The sequence below is a fragment of the Rousettus aegyptiacus genome, unplaced genomic scaffold, assembly GCF_014176215.1.
Source record: "Rousettus aegyptiacus isolate mRouAeg1 unplaced genomic scaffold, mRouAeg1.p scaffold_m13_p_4, whole genome shotgun sequence".
NCBI classification, from domain to species: Eukaryota; Metazoa; Chordata; class Mammalia; order Chiroptera; family Pteropodidae; genus Rousettus; species Rousettus aegyptiacus.
This window is the reverse complement of record NW_023416307.1, coordinates 147,308,114-147,334,021: the sequence shown is the minus strand read 5'-3', so window position 1 is coordinate 147,334,021 and position 25,908 is coordinate 147,308,114. Positions and strand designations below refer to the sequence as shown.

Sequence of the window (25,908 nt, the reverse complement as noted above, 5' to 3'; positions counted from 1 at the left end):
GGACACGATTCTTCAAGAGTTCACTTGGCTTTCTGGGTCAAGTACCATTCTTTTGACATCATCCATAACTGCTGAAATGTATGTTTATGGCAAACAACAATAATAATAAGAACAATATAAGACAAAATAAAATAAAATACAAAATAGAAGTAAAACACCACTTAGAATGTATTTTATATTGAAAAAGCAACACTGCTGACCAAAAACTAAGGGAACCTGAGCATGAATTCTAGTTATCTCCTTTTAACCTTACTATGCATAAACCAACTAAATTCTGAGTTGGCTCATTTTGCTCCTCTGATTTGGAAAGAGGCAGGCAATCAATGTTTTAATACCAAATCATTAAAAACTTCTCTAAACTCTGTCTTGGCACACTTACTCTGGATCTTAACACTGGGGAACGCTGAATCTGGAAAACTACAGGAAATATGTCAAATCTATATTTACATCCTGGATGCCATTCAGTAAAATCAGGTGCAATGAATTTTGCAAATTTCATGCTGGTGACTTTGACATCATTCCCTGGACAGAGGTAGCTTCTCTGTATATTACTGCTGTTATTATCTGTATTGTCATCATCATTATTATTAATATTTCCAACTATAGTATGTGAAGTAAGGAAACCACAATATTTTACACTGATACACACACACACACACACACACACACAATCACTTATGTACCTACAATTGCAAGTGTTAGTAAACCCAAATTCAACCTAGCTTAAACAATAAGGATATTGAATCATATAACAAGATATGATGCAGGAAGACATTAGGGAGGGCTAATTCAGTAGCAGTATGACATCACAGAGGACTTGAGTTCTTTCCATCATTTCACTTTGCCTTCCTCATCCTAGCCTTACATATGGCTTGCCTCATGGTCTAAAACGGCTACCTGTTTGCAAATATTCAGCAGCAGAAAAGTGATGGCATTCTTTCTTATGTCTGTTCTTATCAGCCTGGAAAACCTTTCCCAGAAGTTGGCGCAATCAGACTTCCCTCCTCTCATTGGCCAAAACTGTAATGCATGTCCTTCCTAAATCAATCACTGGCGAGGAAAATGAAACCACCATGATTACCTCAGATCAATCAGGATTTACCCTTTGGTGCATAAGCTGAGAACACTGTTTCCTAAAGAACACGGCTATACAGAGAAGTGTTAGCATTTTATAATAGAGGAGTAGATGGCCCTGGTGTAGGCAATGAACAGTGTTTCTTAAACATACAGAGGCTCTGGTGGAGCATGACTGGATTAGCTGCAGGCAAAAGAGGAGGAATTGGGGGAAGAAGGGGAGAAAAAGCGTAAGAATTCCAAGAATGAGACCAAAAGGACTTAAGGAGCAAGAGCACATAATTTCCTTCCCTAGACTTGGGCACAGCCTGTGAATATGATAGTCACTCCCTTGGTGAGGTTATATTATATGAGAAAAGTATGGGGAAATCACTCTGGTGATTGTATAAAACTCCATCCTAGCTGACTGAAGTGAGACTGTTCTATTGGCCTTGAAAAAACAAGTTTCCATGGTATGAGAGGAGGGAGCCATGATGCCAAGACCTGAGGTGGCCTCTAGCTACTGAGAACATCTCTGGCAAGATAACGGGGACCTCAGCCTTACGCCTGCAAAGAACTGACTTCTTCCCACACTCAGTGAGCTTGGAAAAGGACCCCACGCTTCAGATGAGAACGAAGTGCTGGACAACACCTCAATTTTATCCTGGTTACATGGTAAGCAAAGGAGCCGCTGGCCTTGTGCCTAGATTCCTGATCCACAGAAACTGTGAGATAAATTATGTGTTGTTCTACGCAGCAATAGAAACTAGTAAGCGCACTGGATGACTGAGAAATAAACTCATTCTTTATGTTAAGATCTTAAACTTCAGTGGTTCATAGCAGCTAATGTTATCTTAACTAAACACTATGGCATTAACAAGATTGCTCCTATAATGGCAGTAAACGCCCCAGAAAATGTGCAGGGACTGTCTCCTCTGGAAATCTAGTCCTAGAGACAGTCTCCTGGGGCTGGCCCACATCATGGCTGTACCTGCTAATGAAATGGAATTTGAACAGCAATGACATATTATTTGTCACCTCCAAATTATAGCAATTTTCATTTATGGGATCTGACTTGCTCCAATTCATTAGAATCTGGGCCAGATACATAAAGCATGATACCTCTAAGGACCATCAAGCCTGTCTGTCACATTTATGCAGTAGGAAAGGCCTTGCATTTCTGCCAGGTGCTAATTTTTTTTTTTTTTAAACAAAACAAGCACACTAACATCTAGTATACTCAGAGAAATAGGAGTCCGGATTATTTTAACCTTAAAATGATATTTAACTTTATGAATAGACCCACTGGCTCTCATGTAAGTGAACATAAAGTAAATACCAGGTATACAATAGTAATCCATATAGGCATTCTTATTTAATATTTTTGATACCCTGAAAAGACAGTGTGAACAAAAAAGGGGCTAAGTACAAGTTCAATGACCAAAAGTAACCTCACTGGGTGATCTGACCATCAAGTCCTAACTGGGCAGGTCATGGTGGGTCCTCACACACCAGGCCTGTAAAAGATTTATCTTTTCCTTAAGCCAGCCCTGTTCATCATTCCTGTACATCTAGGTGAACACACCTTCGAAATGCCAGAACTAATTCTCTTTTTCAGACCCCTAGGAGGTGTGACCACCCTCAAGGGAGCAAATAATCTTGTTAATTATCCTGTAATTCAATCTTAGAGATTTCTCCTCCTTTCTTGATTCCACCTCCTTGCAATCTTCTCTCCTCCTTAATTCCAAATGTATAAAAAGAACAGCACAACTGTGGTTCCCCAGAACATTTGAGATCTTGCTTCCCAGCACGTCATCATTTTGGATTAAATAAACTCATAAAAATTATCTACAGCTTTGGACACTCTTATGTTGAGAAAGTAATTTGAATCCTACTTTATCGATGAGGAACTTGAGGCTTAGAGAAGTTAAATCATGTATTTAAGATCACAGCATTTGAATGGCAGAGCCACGAATCAAACCCAAGTCCATCTGACTCATTTATTCATGCATGAATTCATTTGCCATTCATCCAAAATTCCATTTCTAGGCCCCAGTTACGGAATGATATACAAATTAACAGTACAAGGAATGATAAACTTCCTGTAAAAAGACAGCAACTATTTTGGGTTTTGAGGGCTATATGGTCTCTGTCACATCTACTCAACTCTGCATTATAGTGTGAAAATGGCCATAGACAATATTTAATAAATAAGCATGGCCGTGTTCCAACAAAACTTTAATGTAGAAAACAGGCAGTGGGTTGTATGTGACTTGCAGGCCGTAGTTTGCTGACCCCTGGTTTATGGTGAAGACTGACACATTACACATCCCGGTGAGTGCAGAGAAATATGCACATAGGAGCAGGGAGAAGTGCCCCCATAGCAGAAGCTGTGGTGCACAATGCAGATGACCTGCCTCATTCCTCCTGCTGCTGGAACGTTGGTGGCTCCAGGCTCTTAGGGAAGGGATCTGCTTCTCCTAAGGTGACGGATGTGAGGATATAGGTCACATCATCTTTCCACAGTTCGGAACAACTCGTATTGGCCACCTTAGGTCCAGAGCTCCCCATGGAATTGGCTGGGGCCTTTGCTGTGACTGCACTGAAATTTAACATCTCCCTCTGCTCACTCCTGTTTTCCCAGGCCCTTGCAAGGTTTCTTCTCAGCAAACCCCATGCATGTGATTCTCCATCTCTGAGTCTGTACAGAGAGGTAGATGAAAGCAAGTCATTGAATCCAGCCTGCCTGGGGTGGGAGAGGCAAGGGGTGCAGGGGAGTTGCTGAGGGTTGAGAAGGAGGATTTCTGGAACAAAATTGTGTCTTAAAGAACTACTGAGACTATGCCAGTGGGAGGGGCAAGAAGTAGGAGAAGTGGAAGAGTCTTCTAGTTAGAAGAAAGAGCAGGGGCAAAGCTGTGGAAGCAAGAAACACACGAGGGATTTGGGGAACCATGTGTGGTTCATAGTTGCTGGAGTGGGATGTGTGGATGAGAAATGAGCTAAATATGAGGCCATGAGGGAGGCAAGGGCTAGATCATGCCAGGCCTCGAAAGAGCAAGCAGTTCTACAACTGAGGATGAAGCAACAGCTAGAGGCAGCTCTGGGTGGTGGTGGGACCCTTCTCCACTTTCTGAGTATGAGGTAGGAGGTACCATGCCTGGAGCAGCCTCTACTGGGGAGGGCTTCAAGGAGCTGTGTGTCTTGGGGAGAGTCTGGCCTCAGGGAGTCCCCAGATGCAGGAATTGTGAAGACCCTTAAAATATGAGTATGGTTACCATGCCTCAAGGTTTCAGAGGACACAGTAGAATGCTGGGACCTTGCAGAGTCTGGCACAGTAAGTGAGGGATAACAAGACTAGATCAGGATGGAGAGAAGCTAGAAGGGAGATGGGTGTCTGGAAGGGCTTGTGCTCGGGATTAAACAAGGATAAGGTAAGGCCTATAGATTACAATGAGGTTGCTTCTCCAGTGAGGGCCCAGACAGGGCCTCGATCAGACTTGGGGAGCTCGTAATTCTCTCTGTTGGTGGCCAGATGTGTGGGCACCATGGCTTCACCAGGGAAGTCACAGTTAAATACACAGGGGCTTTAAGAGCCAGATGGGGGGGGGGGTGGAGATTGGAGGGTGTGGATGGGAACACGCAAGGAAGCAAAGGACCCTCACGAGCTGCTCTCCTGGCACCAGCATCTCCTGAAGCCCAACTAGACCCTTAAAATGCTGTCCAGGCCTTACAATTTCATAATTACATAACTAAGCAAATAATATATGACTTTTTAAAAATTTCAAATGATATAGATGTACTCACAATAAAGAAAATTACTTTATATCATTTCTATCATCACTCTTAGTACTCTGTGTATGAACAATTGGTAGCAATTTGGTGTGCATAATTCCAGAATAATTTCTGCGAATTTACTAACATATACTTTTACTTAAAAGTTTCTATCTATCTGTCTGTCTGTCTGTCCGTCCGTCCATCCACCCACCCACCCACTTACCTACCTACCTATCATTCTAATACTTTTCACATAAATGGATTCTCTTACATATTTTGTTCTGTGACTTGTTTTTTCTATATCGGATTGTAGATATATACATGACAAATTTTATTGATATTTTTCCATGCTATGAATACAGTATGTTGTACTTAAACATCCTCATATTGATGAAAATCTGAGGCTGTCCTAATTTTTGCTTTTGCAAGTGCTGCCGCAGTGATCATTATCTTTCATATATTTGTACGCACAAGCACACTTAATAAGAGTAATAAAAACTAATGTGTCCTGGTGCTACTATGAATCTGGTGTTCTGTTAAGTGTTTCCCACGTGTTACTCATTTAATTCTCACAATTACCCTTTGAAGTAGGTGTCGTAATGACCCCAGTGCATTTGAAGAAACTATAAGTTAAAGAGTTTAGGTGACCTGCTGATAATCCCCCGAGAAGAAGGGTGAAATGAACTTGCCAATTTTCATTTTTTAAAAATTCTTTGAAGTTATATGACTGGAATTAACTTGAGTGTACATAATTGTTTAGAGTGATTGACATCGTCAAAATATCGAGTCTTCTTGTCTAAAAATGTCATGTCTTTTCATTTAGTTAGCTCTCCTTATCTGTCTTTCCCAATGTCTGCATGTTTCTTCACATTGGATGTACATGTTTCTTGTTAAAGATATTCCTAGGTATGTTGTTTTTGCTGGTGTAGAGACAATGAATAGATTTTGCGTTTTGTATTTTGAGTTTGTAACATACAAAATTGTTTTGCTAGTCTTTAGAGTTTCACTTGATTAAACAGATGGACTTTCATATAAACTGCTAGTAATCACGATTTTGTCTCTTCATTTCTAATATTTATTCTTCTTGCTTGTATTTTCCATCCTGGAACTTCCAGAGTGATGATGAGTAACACGGGAAAGAGTGTGCTTCTTTGGCTTGCTCCCTACTTTATGGGGACTCAGGATTCACAGCTACGAGTGGCTACTACCGTTTTCTGGAAGATACTCTTCAACAAATAAATAAATCCTAGCTTATCAGGAATCCGTTTGATAATTAGGAATTCCAATTGATTCTTCATCACTGGAGTCAAAGAAATTTTCTCCTGGTTTCTATCAAAGTAGGAGATACAGTTTTTTTTTTTTTTTCATGTTTTGCTGCCTTTGTTTTTTTGGGGTACAGTCTCCTTGGTTATGAGAAATTAATTTTTTGATATACTGATAGCTTTGCAAATGCTTTATCCAGGATTTTATTTGTATCTATACTCTTTCAGGAGATGTTTATGATTTTTTTTTCAGAGTTATCCTGAAGACTTGATATTAGATTCCAATTGAATATGTTTTTCCTTCAGAATCTGAAGCCATAGCATCCTTGACTTTTACTCAGTCTAATGCCCCTCTGGTTCTCATTATGTCTTTTTTTTTTTTTAATTCCTGGAATTATTTCAGGGTTCTTCTCTATTCTTAAAGTTGAGAAGTACCATCATGATTCTGCTAATAATGTATGTGTGTTTCAATTTAATTTTAATTTTTCATATCAATTTATTTTTTTGCTTTTACTGCTTGACACTCATATTTGACTTGTATTACTCAGCACTTATTGGGGCCTTTCAATTTGAATATACAAACCCAAATTTCTTCTATTTAATTTTTCATTAATTTTCTTCATTTTCTTTTTAATACTTAATTTTTTTTTCTTTTATTTTCTTTCTTTAATTATTGCCTCACTTTTATTTCAGTTGTTTTCTCCTAGTGGAGATGACTGGTCTTTTATTTATTTTTTTTTCAATATCTCCAGACTTTTTTTTTTATAAATTACCTTTCCTTTGTTATCTCTTTTGGGAGATTACCCTACTTGATCTTCCATTTTACTGATTCAGTCTTCAGATTTGTTCACCCTAGTTTTTGGGCCTCGTGTTGATATTTTTGGATATATTATTTTTCCAAAAATTCATTTCAGTGCATTGATTGTCGAGAGAGAGAGAGAGAGAGAGAGAGAGAGAGAGAGAGAGAGAGAGAGAGAACCAGTTCTTTTGATATGATCACAATACTTTTTGGATTTCTCCGAAGATACCCATTAGAAAGTTTTAAAACTTAGTCATAATCCTTGTGTTCTCTCTTATTTCTCTGGTTGGGTTTATTTGGTTTGTGCACACTGGTTCTTGCTCACGTTCCATTGTCTGTTCATATTTATGGATGAAGAACTAGCTTGGTCATATAGGTGCTGGGGTGAGTTTCCTCTGCAAATAAGGCTGAGTAGACCACTCTCTGCATCTGTCTGAATTGAAAAAGGGGACAGGCAGCCACTATTGCATGACATAATATGGGTAGGGATCAAGCAGGCAGGGTGGAGACCCTACAAATGTCAATGTATGGAGGGTTTTACTTTGAGATTTGAATGCTCATGTATTTAATTCCTGGGCAGAACTGCCTTCTGTTTGTTATTTTCCTTAGGTTATGATTTTTGGAGTCTGGAATTACCTTGGGCTCTGTCTGTTTCTCTGTCTGGCCGCTGAATCCATTCTGGGTGACCTCCTAAGCTAATGCTTTAGATATTTTGGACAAACGCTGAGGCATAAACTTCAGTCAAGAGCCTATGCTTCTAGCTCTTCACATCTTTGGGGATTGAAGAGGAATGACAGGACCTCTGACTGGGGACAGCTCTTAATTACTCATGTAAGTAACTGCCCAGCCCGCCCTTGCTCTGCATCTGCTGACACTTAGCTTGGGAGGTCTCTGGAGCTCCTCTGGGAATATCTGCTCTCATGTTTGTAACTGGTATCTCCAGAATCTTTGACAACCGTTTTCTTTCAACTGTTTTATCCATTACTTCAATGCTCTATGCTTAAAATATTCCACAATTTCCTTATAAATTTTGTCGATGGTATCTTGCTTTCCAACTCTGTTATTGATGTAATCTTTCATTATATTTTCTTATATATCAGTGGGTTTTGTGAGGAAAGGCAGTTAAATGCCTATACTGGGTCTGAATTCTGAATGATGTCTCTTTAATGACTTTTAAATCAGGGCTGACAGTTCGTCTGGACAAGTTACTTTCCCAGCCTCAGTTTACCCACCTGTTGTTTAGATCAAATATTAACCTACCACAGAGGCACTGTTGTAAGGATCAGAAGTGGGTTTAAAGTGCCTAGGTGAATAGCAAGCATCTAGTAAACAGGGACTCAGTAAATGGTACCTGCTATTAGCTATTTGCACTAAAGCGATTTCACTGGAGGGAGATACTACCCACACCACCAGATGGACTATGAGAGTCAGCTTGACACAGTACACAAAGCACATATCATTTTCTTACAGAGAAGCAAGATCAAGAAGCCTTCAGCACCCAGCCTCAGCTACACATGAACTGGGGGTGGAGGCGGGGACAAGTTAACCAACCTCTGTAAGCTTCGGGCTCCTCCTCTGTAAAGTGGGCATAAAAACAAGATGTTTGGGAAGGTTGTTTTGGATTACATATAGTAAGGCATGGGAATCGGTATGTAAGGACTGGCAAACACATTCTAGCTTTCCTTCTTCTCCTCACCTTTCTCCCCTCTTCTTATCCACTCCTACTCTCCCTCCATTCATCTCTTTCCTTTCTCTTCTGCTGTGTTTTCACAATTCTTGTTGTTGTTATTAAACCAGGATCTGGACCATTTATTAGCCCTTTTTATTCATTAAAAATTTTTTATTAAATGTTTACTCTTTCTTTGAGCTTCTAGGGAATAAAATTTAAAAACAGATATGCATTCTTTAGGAGCTGTTACTGCTTTAGGAATATGAATGTAGAAAAGGTAAGACCAACCAACCAACTGACAAATAGGGTCTTAGAACCAGAAATAAATCGGAATTTCAGTGTAGACTCACATCAGCCACACGCCCCCTGGCAAACCACTTCACTTTCCTGAACTTGGTCTCTACAGTTTCCTCATCTGTAAAATGAGGATTAAATGAGATAATGTCCATGGATCGCTTGGCACAGCAAGTCCGAGGGAAATGTCTGTCCCCTCTCCCTTCCCTGTTCTCTTGCTCTACCAAACTCTGCAGTGGGGATCCCAGTGCAGGACTGGTTCATGGGTGCAAGACCTCCGTGTGATCACACAGGAAGGGCCCTGCATTTGGTTTAATTCTCTGCTATTGCTGTCTTGAAATTCTTAATAATGTTTGTCCAAGGAGCTCCTACCAGATCCCAAAAGTTAAGTAGCTGGCCTTGCTTACTGTGACACAATGCATAGAAGAATCCATATTTCTATTCTCCCAGCAGACAAAGAGGAAGCGGTTTCCCAGATGCTGAAGGCAGTAGCTCTGAAATCTTCCAGCTGTTAGTGGCTGCAGCTCTCCCAGCATCATTTCTATCCAGGTTCCTAAAACATCCAGTGGAGGCTTCCTCGAATTCCCTGCAGCCCTTCTAACTTTAGCTCCAGTGTGACACACTTACTATTTTCTCTCCAGGTCCTTAAGGTAGCTCTCTGCCAGGTTTTGGAAGGGATAGAACTTACTGTCTTTTTGTTAATGATTTTTAAAGGAATGAGCCTTTTTTGACCATAAGAAAACCTATAGGAATATGCCGGAAAAGGCAGGCTCGTGTTGTGCATTGCATGGACTAATATGTGTCCTTGAATATGAAATCCCAAGGAAATGTATAGCTAGGAGCTCCTCCTGCCTCCTTCGTGTAACTCAGTTGGCCGTCTGCTCCTTTATTTCTGGACGGTACAGAGATTGGTTTTCAATTTTTTTTTTTGAGGCTTAATTTCTAATTATTTTAAAATGAACACAAAAGGTTGTCTGGAGGTTTGAGCAAGTAAATCTCAGCCATATGAAGCCAACCTGCTTTGCCTTCTTTCTCCAGGTTCACAGCTGGGGAAGGAGACAGAGGATGTGGGAGGGGAAGAGAGGCCGGGCCAACCCAGCGCGGTGCTGGTGCTTCCCTCCTTGCCAGCTGATTTAATTCTGGCCAGCTGTGCATTGATAGAGGCTACGGCCAGAGCCCTTACATAAATACAAGATGCAGACCATTCTGAGTCAAGAGAACACCTGTATGCAATGATAGCTGAAGCCATAAATTAAGAGGATGGGTAGCACAAGCATACAGAATAGGCAGTTACCGCAGTGGTAGCGGTCCTCAAAAAGTGATCTCAGTACAATAGTGTCAACATCATCTGAACCTTTTTAGAACTGCAAAATCTCAGGCTTCACCCCTGATCTACCAGATCAGAAACTCTGGGTAGGGGGCGGGGGGAGGTGTAGGGCTAGGTAATCTGTGTTTTGGCAAGCCCCCTAGGTGATTATGATGCGCACTCAAATTTGCAACCAACTTCTCTATGGCCATCTTTGAAGTCATCATAAAGCTTCCCAACCCAACACAACTGCCTAAATGGTCTGACCTGTGGCTTTGACTTATAGTGCTTGTTGTGTAATTGAGAGAATAACTCAAACTCTCTGGACCTCAGTTTCCCATAATTTAAAATAATGGGATTATCTGCGATGATCTCAAACGTTCCTTCCACATTATATTTTCTATGCACTAAGATTCAAAAAAATATTTTTATGCACTCTCAAATAGTTGTATAATACACAGACGAATGATCATTGGACATTAGATGAGCAGCTATTACAAAGTATCTATTTATATGTTTCTATCTCTATGTCTCTTTACCTACCTATCATCTATTTGAATGTGGAACATGGTAGCCCAGGTTTTGGAGTCAGACAACACGAATTTTACACTTATGAGCTACTATTATCTGTTAACTCGGGAAAGGGCCTAAGCAGATGAGACAATGAAAGTAAAATATTCACTGCTGGCTCTGGAACATAAAAGCTTCCTGAAGGTACTCACTATTACTTTGTTGCTTACTCTCTTAGATCTGAGCATTATCTCCACCCCTTTTAAAGCACACTAACCCCTTCCTTTCTCTTATCGATTTCCCCAATATTTCTTAAAGCGCTTGAGTATGAGTGCCCCAATTTTGTGTGGAGTTGTGTAAAGCATAGAATTGTCAGTAGCTGGTTAAAGCCCACAAAGCCTAGAGGCATAATCCAGGCCGATCAAATTAGAGTAACAGGGTTTTTTTTGTTTTTGTTTTTTTTTAACTTCCTGCTGTCTTTAAAAGTCACTGTATAGGCAGTCTATGAAGTTTGCCAGAATAATTCTAACCATAAGAATAAATAAATAAATCACATATGAAACAGTGTATGTTGCTTTCTCAGACAAGTTCATAGAATCCATAAAATTCTAGAGCACTTGGGTTATCAGAACCAGGCTGAAGTTATTCCTTCTGTAAGAAAGACCATTCATAGTGATTAAGAATCTGCAGATATGAAAGGTTTCAGTGGTTAAGTTGTGGTTTGACATAAAGCCTCCTAGCTTTATATCATGTTTTTTCTTATATTCAACAAAAGGACCATAAACTCCATGTTTTAATTTTGTAAGCTGGATTTTTTTCCCTTTGCCTCTCCCCTTTTTCGCCTTGTGCAACTTATTCATGAAACATTTATTTTGATCGTTTCACTTACAAGTTACATACCTGAGTAGAGAAGATAGAATCGAATAGCAGTTATATAAAAAAAATCTACTCCATAGAAACTGACAGTAATGAAAGCTTACATTTAGGAATTTATCTTTTTAAATGTTATTTGGAAGGTGAGGTTCTTTGGAAATGAGCACCAGCAAACTGATTAACACATTAAGCAACCAGTAGAAATGTATTAATGGAACAAATGAAACCAGCAACTTAGCTTAACCAACCTGCCTTTTAAGTAAGATTTAAGAAATATTGGCTTCTGGTCATGATGGCGGAGTAGGTAAATGCTATGTTTGCCTCCTCTCACAGCCACACCAAAATTACAACTAAACTACAGAACAGACAATTGGGAGTCACCTAAAGTCCAGCTGACCAGAAATCCTACAACAAGGGACATACAGAAGAGGCCACCTTGAGACTGGTAGGTGGGGTAGAGTCGCAGAACGGGCTGGTCTCACCACTATGGGCAGCAGTTGAGATTCAGGAGGGATATCTCAGCTGTGGAGATACCTCCGGAGGAGTGAGGATCCCAGGCACCACACTGGGCTCCCTGGCCCATGGTACCAGTGTGGAAAGAGGAGACCTCACAATTTCTATCTGTGAAAACCATCAGAGATTATGGCTGAGTGACTCAGGGGGCTGCTGGGATCACAGACATTCCTCTTCAGGAGCCTCTGTGTGTGGACTTACCCACCGAGAGACTCACCCACTCTGAGCTCTGGGGCAGCAGCTTGAAAGGCACCTGGGAAATATGGGGAGAAACCAATTTGTCTGGCTTCAGGGCGAGGGCTGGAGGGGCAGCTTTTTCTCAGACAGAAGTACTGGCAGACGGCATTGTTCCGTTGTTGAGCCCTCCCCTGCATGGCATGCAGATTCAAGGGGCCGCCATATCTAAGCTCCACCAACCAGGCTAACACAGGAGATTCCCAGAGACCCTGATCCTCCCAATTTGCCCACCCAAGCTGCTTCCAGTGTAGCGTGCTGTGCACTTTTCCAAAATCTCTCAAAGGTTCACAAATCCCCAAAAAGCAATATTTGGCCTCGGCATGCCCTGTACCTCTTGCTGAGCAGCCCCAAGCCCAGCACTGATGGCAGCTGGCCTAAGTGTGCGGCTTGGCCTCTTGAAGCACTTCAAAGCCTAGCTTGGGTGGCGGTCACCTGCAAATTGCTTGTTGGCTCATGCCAGGTGGCCCTGGGCAGGGCACAGGCTGTGGCTAAACTTGGCCTGTGGTAGGGCCCCTCCCAGAAAACCCTGGCCTGCATACCCAAGGGCCAGCTTAGTCTGAGCTGGAGCATCACCCAGGGCCACATCCAAGAACAGACCTGAGGAAAACATGCTGACTGAAACTTTAGCTACTTGGGCTATTAAGGACAGGCAACAGGTACAAGTTTCATTTTTAAATAAATGAAGCACCTCTGGGGGCTGACAGACATCTTGTCTCTTGTCTGCCTGCTCCTAAACAATCTCTCTTCTCAAGTGCCCTGGGGGGTCACTGAGGATGATTTCTGGTGTTCTGGCTTGGTTGACTCTAAAGATAATGCTCATCGAAGGATGAGAACACAAAAAGAAGAGCACACAAGAAGAATTGAAATAGGGTCCCTGAAGGCCCTGATGAGTCATCTTTCAGGGTTTTATTTCAATAAAGCACTGAACGAGTTGATCAAGCAGCATTGTGTCCTGTGGGGCCCTTGAAAAGACCACGGCAGCCCCCGATGGTAGGCTAGGGTTGGGGCAGGTCAGTGGATTGGGGCTGGGAGACTCCTGAGAAGGCAGCCTCATGCTGTCTTCCCAAGTCTTGCCAAGACTTTGGATCCAGCCTCCATCTCTCCCTCATTAAAAAAAAAAAAAAAATTGAGTTGAAAATGATGAGTTTAGTTGAGGGTAGGTTGAATTTAAAATGTATCAAGGGCATCAAGACAGGTTGTCCAAAAGGCACCTAGATATATTGGTCTGGAACTCAGAAGAGTGATAGCTGTGTTGGATTTAGATATGAGAGTTATCAGCAAGAGGATGAAAAAAAAGAAAGAAAGATAGAAAAGGTAAGATGTCCCAGCAGAAACCCAGAGAGATTATGGAGAATGAGGAAGGCTGAGGGTTAAGGATAGAGTGCTGGGGAAGACCAACATTTGAATGATGGGTGGAGGAAGATGAGGCAGCCAGTAGGACCAGAGAGGACCGGTTATAGCAGTAGAAAGGGAATCAAATGATTAGAGAGATTTAAGGAGGAGGCAAGGGGTTCTTTCACTTGGTAAGGTGCAAATGTGAGCACTGCTATTTAATTCTCCTGATTCCAAATCTAGATTTAAGAAACTCATCTTATGTAAACATAGAGAACTACCAAAAAGGGATGTTCACATGAGGGGAGCACATAAGGATCCTGCTAGAGCGAGGACGTGATGAGCCTGAAGGAAGATCCCAGGGCTGGCCTACAGTAACTCATCCAGAGATGTTACAGAGATTTAAAGGAAATGGATAATTTTCTGGCAAAACACAAGTTAACAAACATGACTTGAACCAATTTAGGAAAAAAAGAAGTAGAATAAAAAAGTGGAGAGAAAGTTTTCACAATTTATTTTAAAATAGGAGCTGGTTTTAGATATTATTGGCAGTTTTTTTTTTTTTTTTCAAACATTCAGAGAGGATATCTGGGTTCAAAAATTGTCCCACAGGAAAACAAAGCAAAACAAAACAAAACCAACAAAAACGAAACAAAACAAAATCTATGGAATCTTCCCAAATCATTTTTTAAAACTTGGCATATCCTTAAAAATAAAATCTAACTAAGGACACAAAGTTACAGTTATAGAACAATCTGCCTTATGTACATAGATGTAAAAATAATAAAGTATTGGCAATCAAAACCCAGCAGTTTATTAAAAGAAAACCCCCATGGCCAAGTAGGATTTTTTCCAGGAACGTAAGGAGAGTTTAATATTAGGCTATCTATTAATATAAACCATCACATAAGGAGGCTAAAGACCAAAAAAAAAAAAAAATCACATGATTACCTTGATACTTGCCAAAAAATCATTTGAAACCGTTCCACATCCATTCCTGATGGAAATTCTTAGTAAGCTAAGAACATTACCCGTCTTTCACACAAGAAAAACTCTCTCAGTTTAATTGCAATATGAGTGGGAAGTCTGGATTTTGTGTAGAAGGGGATCTTAAGGAATGGTTTAGTCGGAAATGGATTTGTCTTGAAGTTAAATTTGCAAAGCACCACCTTATGTTTCTCGGGCTGAATGTGTAAGTTTGCAGTGGATTTGAGTGGCTTGAGATACAAGAGAGCCGAGGCCATCCCCCAGCACCAACACTGTACAATATACACTTATAGACAGTGAACACGTAACAGAATATCAGTGACGTTTAAAGCGAGTCAGGTACCAGCTCAGTACCTCCACTAATATTTACCATATTTTGGGAGTTCTAAAACAATAAACCCCTGTCCCTACCTATCCTACTCTCCCCCTGCCGCCCCCCCCAAAAAAAAACCAGTGAATTAGAGGCAAATTATTATTGTAGATATTATGATAACATAATAGTAATAGTTAACATTTACTTGCTATGTTCCAGGCACTGTGTTAAGCACTTAGCATACACTGACTAATTTAACCCTAATGATGCTGCTCCCAAGGGCATAATTATACTCACTTTAAGAAAGAATTGTGACACTCAGGAAAGGAAAGGACAGGGAAGCTTGTTAAGTGGCATCCCAAAGTGGCTCAGTGGGATTTGAACACAGCTGCATCTGACTCCAGAGCCTGAGCTCTGAACCAGTAAGCAACACCGTACGTCTTTAGTAATAAATAATAAATGGAATCTAAATGATCTCGGATTACAAAATTAATATAAAAGAAATTTCTTATAGGTCAGCTATCACCAGTTAGAAAATATAAAATATATAATTTTTTAAAGTAACCCAGAATATGTAATACCTAGGAAAGAGCTAACAGAGAATTGGGCAGGAAATATCTGAAGAAAATTGCAAGGCATTTATGAGAGCCATAAAAGACATTTCATTTACTAAAGATATGTACTATGTTCCTGGGTGAGAAATCTCATTATTTGTAAAGATTTTACTGAAACGATCTTAAAAGTTTCATGCAATTGCTTTTGAAGTGACATTTTTATAACTTATAGGAAAATAAATAAGTAAGTAAGTAAGTAAATAAATAAATAAATAATAAAGCTCCTAGGAGGGTACTTGTATTATCAATTATCAGTCTATTGTAAAACTACAATAATTAAAACATTATGATAGTAATGTCTAAGTACAGTATAGTAATAAAGCAGCAAAATTCATTAGAATACAGCAGATGACTCTAAAAGAGAACCTAGTTCATATTATCATTTATTATGTAATAAGTGTAATATTTCAAATTACTGAACAATAGAATAAATTATTCAACAAACAGTTTTAGAAATACTTATTAATCATTTGGAAAAAGATTTCTTTTGTACCACATATCAACATAAATTCTATCTGGATTAAAGTGCTAAAAGTAAAAAATATATATTAAGGATCTAGAAAAACATAAAGATTAATATTTAATCTGTTCCTAGCATGGTGAAAACCTTTCTAAATATAAATGAAAAAAAGAGATACCATAGCTGAATAGATTTGCGATATTTAACAACATAAAAAAAAATCTATGTCGAAAATGTAATAAAATCCAAAACAAATTTCAATTTGGGAAAATGTTAGCAATATATATAGGAAAGATCAAGGTTTTAATATTTATAAAGAATTCTAAAAATCAATAGGAAATGAATGAGTGCTCTATTAAAATGTACAGACACGAATAGATAATTCACAAAAGAAAAAAGACAGTTTTGAAAATGTGAGAAATAATCCTCAAGTGAATAAATATAATGAAAACAATAAGAAAATTTGACACATATTTCTTGTTTAAATATGCTGATTTAAAAGGCTATGATAATACAACTGAACAATAAAAAAACAACACAATTAGATAAAATAGGCGAAGGCCTTGAATGGACATTTCTCCTGAGAAGATATACAAATGGCCAATAAGCAGATGAAAGGATGCTCAACATTACTAATCATTAGAGAAATGCAAATGAAATAAGAGATACCATTTCACACCTAACAGGATCTAAAAAACAGAAAATAATAAGTGTTGGTGAGGATGTGGAGGAATTGGAACATTTGTACATTGCTGGTGGGAACCTAAAATAGTAGTCATTGTGGAAAACAATATGATGATTCCTCAAAAAATTAAACATAGAATTACCATATAATCCAGCAATTCCACTTCTGGCTATATAGCCTGCCAAAATGGAAGCAGAGACTTGAACAGGTATTTGTATGCTCAAGTTCATAGCAATGTTATTCACAATAGCTAAAAGGTGGAAGCAACCCGTGTCCGCTGAAGGATGAATAGATAAACAAAAGGTGATATATGCATACAATGGAATATTATTCAGCTTTGAAAGGGAAGGAACTTCTGACACATACCACAGCATGGATGGACCTTGAAGATTTATGTTAAGTGAAATAAGCCGGTTGCAAAGGGACAAATATTGTATGAGTTCTCTTAGACGAGGTATCTGGTGTAGTCAAATCCATAGAGACAGAAAATAGGATGGTGGTTATGGAGCAGGATGAAAAGTTAATATTTAATGAGTACAGAGTTTCAATCTGGAAAGTTCTGGAGATGGCTAGTGGTGTTGCTTGTACAATGATGTGAATGTATTTAATGCCACAGGACTGTACATTTAAAAATGGTTAAAATGTTTTAGATAAAAATGTTTACTTTTTTTTTTTAGCAATTCCATGAATTGAATTACATAGCAGAGTGACAATGAAAAAATGGTTAAAATGGCACATTTTATGTTATGTATATTTTATCACAAATGAAAATAAATATAGGGAGATTGGATTTTGATGCTTACATGGAGCGGAGATCTGAAAAAGAAAGAAAGAATGAACTAGAAACAAATTTCTCACTAACTCAGGTTGATGAAAAGAAATCTTAACCTAGATACAGGTGGATAGAGAAATAGAGAAATTAAGTAAGGAAGTAAATAAATAGATAAATAGATACATAAATAAATATTTCCGTTGGAATTTATAATCACTGACTTCTGTGAGACGTGACTTCTCACAGGTTTGGGGCTCAAATTTTGGTCTGAGTAGCCCCCTAATGCAAACGTAACATAAAATTAGTTTATCAGCTACTGATGTCCACAGATACTTGGCAGAAGCGAACACTCTGGAGTGGGACATACTAGTGGAAGAATTTATAGTATAAATATGTCCATTATCTCTCAGTGGATTTAGAGATTTACTGCAACCCCAATCAAAATCCTAGCAGGTATTTATGTGGAAATTAACTAATTCTAAAATAACCAAAACAATTTTTAAAAAAGCAAAGCAAAACTAGAAGGCTTACTCTGCCAGATAGCAAAATTTTTTAATAAAGCCTTTACATTTAAGGCAGTGCTATATTGGTACTGGATAGACAAATAGACCAGTGAGACAGAATAGAAACTTCCATATAAATCAGATATATAGTCACCTGATTTATAGCAAAGTTGGTGGTGCAATGCAATAGTAAATCTTGACCCCTACCTAACACTATACCAAAAACCCAATTCCAAATGGATGATAGACCTATGTGTGGAAGGTAAAACAATAAGATTTCTAAGAAATAATAACTTTGTGCCTTTGGGAGTAGGCAAAGATTTCAGAAGCAGAATACAAAAGCACTAACAACCATAAGGTGGAAAATTATTAAGCCGATGACATTAAATTAAGAATTTCTGTTAAGAAGAGGTAAACCACAGAATAGAAGATATTTGCAATACACTTGTCTCTTAAAACAGTTGTAGTCAGGCTATGTAAAAAATTCCTACAAATTAAAAAAGGACAGATAGCCTAACAGAAAAATAGACAAAAGGCTTCACAAAAGAGGATATTCAAGTAACAAAAAGCATAAAAACTGCTAACGTCATTAGTCATTGAGGAAGTATAACCACAAAGTGATACCATTAATCACCTATGAGAATGGCTAAAATAAGACAGACAGACAATTACAAGTGTTGGGAGGATGAGGAGCACATCGAACTCTTATACATTGCTGGTGGGAGTATGAATTGGTACAGCTACTTCAGAAAGCTGACAGTATCTACTAAGCTGAATATATGTATATCCTGTAACATAGCAATGTTGCCCCAAGGTATAAACCCCATATAAGGGCTTCATATGTGCCACAAAGGACGTGCACAAGAATGTTCAGAGCATTACTACTTACAGAAGCCAAAACCAAGAAACAATCCAAATATCTATCATCAGTAGAGTAAATAACTAAATTGTGGTCTATTCATATATCGGATTGCTAGATAGCAATAAAAAATGAAAACTACTGCTACATGCAGTGGTAGAGATGAATCTCACAACATAATGCTAAGTGCAAGAAGCCAGGCATAAAAGGGTGCACACTGTATAGTTCCATTTATAAAAAGTTCAAAAGTAAGCAAAATTGATCTTTGTTGTTAGAATTCAGGCTATCATTGCCTTTGGAAAACAGTGACAGAAGTGAGTATGAGAGAAATTCTGAGGTGTTGGTAACATTTTATTTCTTTATCTACATGGCAGTTATCCACAGATCAAGTGTTTATTTTTTGAAAGTTCATTAAGCTCTAATCCATAATGTGTGTACTTTTGGCATGATATCATACTTCAATAAAAGGTTTGCTAAGAAAAAAAAGCTATGATATCACCTTTCTTGAGGGCACTGTGTCAATGAGAATAAAAGACTGTTTGCATCCAGACCTAGCGATTCTACTTCCCATGAAAAGAAGCAGAAATATATAAAAATATTTATGTGTCAGAATGTACATTTTAATATTTTCATTTAGTGAAAGCTGGAAAGAACCTAAATATGCAATCAGGAGTGATTGATGAAATAGATGTGGTAAAATAACAAAATAGAATGTTGTACCATTTTTAATTTTCATGCTATTATCTAATAGTATGGGAAACTGTTTATATATAACATTAGGTGGGGACAAAAAGCACTCCCTGCATTTTTTAATACGCTATTCTAATTCTGTTACCAATGTGCGTGTATGTAAAAGTGGAAATGCATACAGAAGAAATACAGCAAAATGTAATCATCCTTATGTCTGGTGTTAGTGTGATAATGATTTTTTCTTTTATATTTTAATGTGCTTTCTGGTTTTCTACATTGAGTACCTATTACTTTTATAATCATGAAAATAACTTAATAAGACATAGTCAGCTTTGTAAATTCAGCTGCATCGGAGTAATGCTTAAAATTCCTTAGCAACGTGGAAGATAACAGCAGGTCACCTTTGTCAGAGCCATTTTTGGATTGAAGTATAAATGGGAAATGCAGAAAAAAAGAAAGTGAATACAAATGATGCCTTCATACTAGGTTGGAAGGGAAAGGATCTTGCTTTCTTTGACATCCTACAATCTTTATAGTCTAGACCAGTGTTTCTCAAATTTGGCTGTTCAATAAAATCACTAAGAAAGCATTGAAAAAAAAAATATTGATGCCTGGGAACTTCACTCACCGATTTCAATTTAGCAGATCGAACCTATGGCCTGGACTTCCCAGGTGATGAGAATGCAGTGTCAAGGTTACATTTTCTTTCATTTCTTCCCTTGAATAGAAGTTAAATTCCTTATTGATAGTAATAGCTTCCTATGTGTGTATGAAATGCACTGAGCACAAAATAGGCCCTCAACAAATAGCTGCTGACTGATGTCACAGAAACTCTTCTGGGAGATGCAGGACATGTCCTTATGGCTAGGGATTTCTTCTCCCTGGCTTGGATGGTCCAGGTTCAGAGAGGACCATCCAAGACTGAGAGAGCACATTGGTCCATGGTTCCAACAGGGCATTGAGTGGCTTATATTACCTTTCGAAATCGAAGTAATATATTGGTGAGTCTATGGCTTATCTTTCTTAGGGATGCAAAATGACTAAGATAAAATCTCACTGTAAGCAGTAGCATCCAAAAATCCCCAGGGAAGAAAACTTAGTTATACCATTGGAATGTCAGTTTTGATTACTGAAATTCTTCCAGTGATGATATTTGGGGTTGGCTAGTGACAGAAGTCATCTAATTTGAAGGAGGAAGAGAAAGTAATGTTTATGCTCAAAAAAGCTGAAACATATTGAGTGTTTTACATATTCTCAGGCCTTACAAAAAATCACCAGTTGGGTATTAGCATCCCCAATCTAGAGATCGGGAAGCTGAGGCTCAGAGAGGTTAAGCAACTTGCCCATGGTCACAAGGATGGCAACCAATGAGAAGAGATGTGACCTCTTGTATATTTTACCTTAAAACCCATAATCCCTTTACATCATCAAAATGTGACCTTGGGTCATATAGGTGGTGGCAAAGGCATCTAAACCAAATCTTTCTATTAGGCTCTAATAAGATTTCTATGCTGTCAATAAGTCAGTAGGAGAAAAGACTTTCATTGAAATAAAGGATGCTGAAATGTGAATTTTTTTGTTAGTATTCAGTGGTATCTGTCAGGCACTTAGAAAATGAATTAGTTTGTAGTCTTTCTGGAATAGTTAGTGGAAAGATAGAGGGGCGAGTTTCATCAGCAGCTTTCAAACTCTTTCAACTCATCTAATTTTATGAAAAAAAAAAAAAACCACATAAACCACATTACCCCTTGTGCTTACAGAAATTTGCTCTGAGGAAATTGTACTAAGGTATCCAAAGTTCAAGACAGAGTTCTTCAGGGTATTGCCAGTAACTATCTGTGTGATCTTAGGCAAGTCACTGCCTCTCTCTGGGCCTGAAGTGACTCAAGAGAGAGAGAGAGAGAGAGAAAAAAAGATGTGGGATATTTAAATTAACTTTAAAGGCTATAGACACTTTATTGATCTGATAAAAGCTGATGACCCTGGATAATGCACATAACGCATGTACGTGCATAATTTTCCATGTCCTGGTTATTCACATACCTTCGAAAGACCTTTTGTGGACCTCCAAAGAATACATGGACCTTTGATTTAAAGACCCGGAATATGTGATAATGGCATTGTAGGCATGTTTACAGAAAGAATCCTTATCTTTTAGAGATATAACCTGAAATAGTTATGGATGGAATTTGCATTAAAATGATCCAATATGTGTGGGGAAGGGTGGGTGGTGACGAGGTAATAGATAAAAGAAAATGGCCCATGAATTGATAATTGGTGAAGCCAGGTGATGAGGTACATGATGGGTTTTCCTGCTCTTTTCTCTATTTTTGTGTATGTTGAAATTTTCCATCATAAAATAAATTCACAAAATAAAAATTATACATAATTTAAGAAAAGACTTGGAATAGTTGATACCTAGTGTCCCCCATTCTAATAGTCTGTGATTTTGCATTACAAATACTCTGCAAAAAAAATGGACCTCTGGAAATATTTCATGTACTCAGGTCATTGAATCATCATCATTCCTCTTCTAACAGACGCTCTGGACTAAAGGGTTTGTTGCGGTCCCATTTTTCCTGATGATTCTGTGGTATTCCATTTAAAAACTTCCATAAATATACTTTTGGGGAGAGGGTAGCAAAATCAAATGCAAAGAAGCCGAACAAGAATTGTTTTTAACTCATGTTGCATGATAATGTGGCTCAATTTATTTTCAAATATTTCTTAACAGTTGCAAATGACCATAGCGGCATGAAAAACACTTAGTTAAGATGTTAGGTGAAATGAGAGGTTTAAAAGAGTACACAAGTCTGAGAGACGGTTGTATTGTGGTTGAGAACTGGTATTCCACAGCCATGCCACCTGGGTCCCTGTTCTCATTATCGCTCAACTATGTGCTCCTGGGTAGGTAACCTAACCTGTCTGAACCTCTGTTTCTTTATCTGTAAAATGGACATAATAGTGTGGTCTCCCTCATAGGGTTATTGTGAAGCTTCACATTGTGCTTGTCATATGACAAGTACTCAGTAGATGTTCACCATTGTTCTCTCAACTGTGTAAATATGAATGAAAATAGATGAAAAAAGACCTAAAGATATAGGTGAAAATATTATCAGTAGTTGCCTCTTGATTGTATTCGATGGGTGATGTTTTTTTTTTTATTTTTGTCCAGACTTTTCAAAATTCTACAAAAAGTATTTGTTACTCTTACAATCAGAGAAAAAAACGTTTTTTTTTTAAAAGGACTTTTTAAAGCCTTGAGAAATTTTGATGCCCAGAGGGGCCTGAACCATGCTTGTCCCACACAGTATTTTGACAAACAAGCCACTTAAGAGGAGAGTAAGATGAAATGATTACTAACATGATGCTCCCATTTTCTTCACCAGGCTCTCATCTGCAGGAAGATTCTTATCAACGCCAATGAGCCTTCCGGTGTGGCATTCCTGGTGCAGAATGAACACAGCCTTCCTCTGCTTCTGTTCCATCCTGCCTCCTTACCACATATTCCTCCACACCAGCAGGTTAGCCTTTTGGAGAATATCACAAATGCCATGCCAAGAAAAATTCATTCAGGCACACCATTTTGTATTTAGTTTCCTGGGGTTCATGCCCCTCCCCGCAGCCCATCTCGCTGATTAAGAACACCTAAGCCATGGCAACACATTTAGAAATGTATAAACACACTTAAGGCATGTAGACCCCTTTGAGAAAAATTGACATGTACAAATTTGAAACCATAAGTCAGACAAATGAGTGGATAATTATGGGTATTACATATATAATTTAGGCTTTGCCAAAGAATTTACATTAGGATATCTAAAAATAGCAAACACATGGTGTGTTTGAACCATGCTGCTGTGTTACCCAAATGCGAAGCTTTTTCCAGAACACACCTACTGCAGAGCAACAGGCCCAGTTCAAACAGGCTAGTTTCGCTCCTGAGTTTAGCTACATTCATTTATAGTATTCTAGACCACCTTCGAAACAGCCACTAGCTCATGTCACTTAGGTGACTGACTGATGGCCAAGGATGGACAAGGATGACTCCTAGAAACTTCTGGTCAGAGAAGAAGTGGTACACGTGTGTGGGTTGTGCAGCTGCTTTGGAGAGGATCATTTGCGGTGAGATGCATCTCATCTCCTTTTCTTGGGTAGAAAAAGGATGAACATTGATTGATTCCTTAGCCTATACAGGGGTAGACTTTAGGTCATCTCATGTGTTCCAGAATGACTCTGGAAAGTGAGGATTTTGCTCCTGTTTCCAATTGAGTTTTAGAAAAGTTGACACGCATTAGCCAGGTCAGACATTTATCAGAAAAATATTAAATTATATTTTAATGCAAAACTCTCTGTCTTGGATACCATATTGGGCGGTTGACTTCCGGAGGCTGGAACATGTACAGTGCCCAGCCGTCACTTAAACTGACAGACATTTAGCTGTGATTTTGATCTTGCTGATGTGTCAGTGGCTTCCATGGGAGTGTGGGAAGGGAGGCAGAGAGAGGACTTTTCCTTGCCCCATCTGACCTGCTCCCCCAGCCAACACTGCTCCTTTCTTTCACTCCTACACAGGACTGCCCCCCATTCGAAAGGTGCTTGGGCAACTCAGAAAGAGATCTGCATAAAGAGCCAGGAACCCTGCACTTAGAAAAAATAAAAACCTATATAACTACAAACTCCATGTTTCCACCTTCGCTCCAGGCTGAGATGCGATTTGGCATCTCACTGCTAGCAGCAGCATTTTACTTGATCCTCTTCCAAGATTTCCAAACATGTACCTGGCACTCACGAGAGTTTCAGAGGAAGCATAACAGTTGACGGGGGAAGCGCTGCGGGCTTGGTTTTGTGTATATGCATCAGTGTAACTCTCATATAAGCAAATGAAAGTTCTTCGAGCATTAACTTCCAGCAGAAGAGCATCAACTTTGCCGCGAACGTGGCATTTCCCCTCACCTAGTTTTCCTGAAATGAGCAGTTTTCGAAGTTAGCGGCGAGCCCTGTTAAGCAAAGGGTCTCTGAGACCCTTGGGATACAGACAACCTTTGCTGGCCTGCAAATGCCCTAGCTTTTCTGGAGGAGTAGCCCTGAGCTACTTACTAGTAGTTCCTCAGCCTTCAGAAGCTGCCTAATACCCACATGCGTTTGGGAACAAACAGGCAGAGAACAACCAAGCCACCACCACCCAAGAAACCGATCTCTGAACACAGAGTCAACGTGAACTGAATGTGCTCGCGGGGTAGAAGCCCAGCGATGCCTCGGGTCTGTGAGGGCGAGGAGGCTGGGTCCACAGGAACGTGGTCCAGCACGGCTCGCAGCTAGTCCTGCCGAACACTCAAGTCTCAGGGGAGGAATAGTCCTTGAACGGTGGGAGAACTAGGGACACATCTCTGGCTCCGGCGCCAGGCCAGTTGGAAGGAAACAAAGGTGGACAGAGAGAGGGAGAGAAGGAGAGTGAGTTTGTGTTCTCCTGGGGCAAGTGCGCGCGGTACCTTGGATTCCTGGCTGCTGGTGGATGCAGGCGAGGGCGGCTGCTCGGCGCTCGCCGCCTCCTTGGGCAGCCCGTCCACGCGGTCCTCGCGGGCGCCGCTCGGAGGGATCATCGTGGCGGCGCGGGAACGGTGTTGGGCTCCCGGAGGAACAGCGAGGCTCGCCTTCCTCCTGCGCGCCCTCCCCGTGGCGCGCTGGGTCGCTCAGCTCCAGGTCCCGGGGATTCCCATCCTCGCCCTCCGCCGGCCTCGCCCCGACCCCGGCCCTGCCCACCTCCCCGGCGGTCCCGCGGGCAAAGGAGAATGAGCCCAGGGTCGCCGCGCCCGCCGGCACCTCGCTGGCGACCGCACAGTCGTGACTGCCACTAGGCAGCGGGCGAGCGCGCTCAGACTGGGGCTCGCTCGCCCCGGAAAAGCGGGAGGAGGGAGGTGGCTCCGGGGCGGGGCTGCGCGGCCAACGCCGAGGTAGCGAGGGCAGGCAGGGGCCGCGCGGGCGACAGCCTCTGGGCGCGCACCGCCCGGGGTCGAGGGTGATTCTTTAGCAGGGAGAGTGGAATTTCAGACCAAACCCCGAATGAACAGAATACCCGTGAAATGATTCAGCCAGAGGGAACCACCTGCGACAACTCTCTTATTCCTCACCCTAAGAAACAGCGACTCTCAGGGAGACTGTGACTTAGCGAAGTTATTTATAGGGTTTGGTGACGGAGATCAGGCTCCGAGGCTGGGGTTCCCCGGCTTGAGGACACTCCCCCACTCGGCTTTGGAATGCGATGTGTGTGTGTGCGCCCTCATTTTGTTGTGCAATTATGTACTGAGCCCTTTGCATTTTTCATTTTATTTAATCATCAGAACCACACTCCTATCACGTCCATCTTATAAGTGAGAAAACTGGGTTTTTAGGGAGGCTAAAT

At 40.1% G+C, this 25,908-nt stretch overlaps 1 protein-coding gene and 1 long non-coding RNA gene across 2 annotated transcripts in view; one reads left to right on the top strand and one right to left on the bottom strand.

Annotated features, from left to right (window-relative positions):
• The window catches only part of STAC (SH3 and cysteine rich domain), a 120,004-nt gene extending 94,782 nt beyond the window's left edge, over positions 1-25,222 (bottom strand). Inside the window, exon 1 of the mRNA XM_016124023.2 lies at positions 24,998-25,222. Within this exon, the coding sequence (XP_015979509.2) occupies positions 24,998-25,108 (111 nt within the window). The 5' untranslated portion in view covers positions 25,109-25,222. The remainder of the gene's footprint in view (positions 1-24,997) is intronic.
• LOC107499629 lies at positions 876-25,030 on the top strand. Its single transcript, XR_004950451.1, has 4 exons — positions 876-1,728; positions 7,498-7,719; positions 11,874-11,985; positions 22,895-25,030. It is a non-coding gene; the product is annotated as an uncharacterized LOC107499629 (long non-coding RNA).
• Positions 25,223-25,908: the final 686 nt, after the last annotated feature.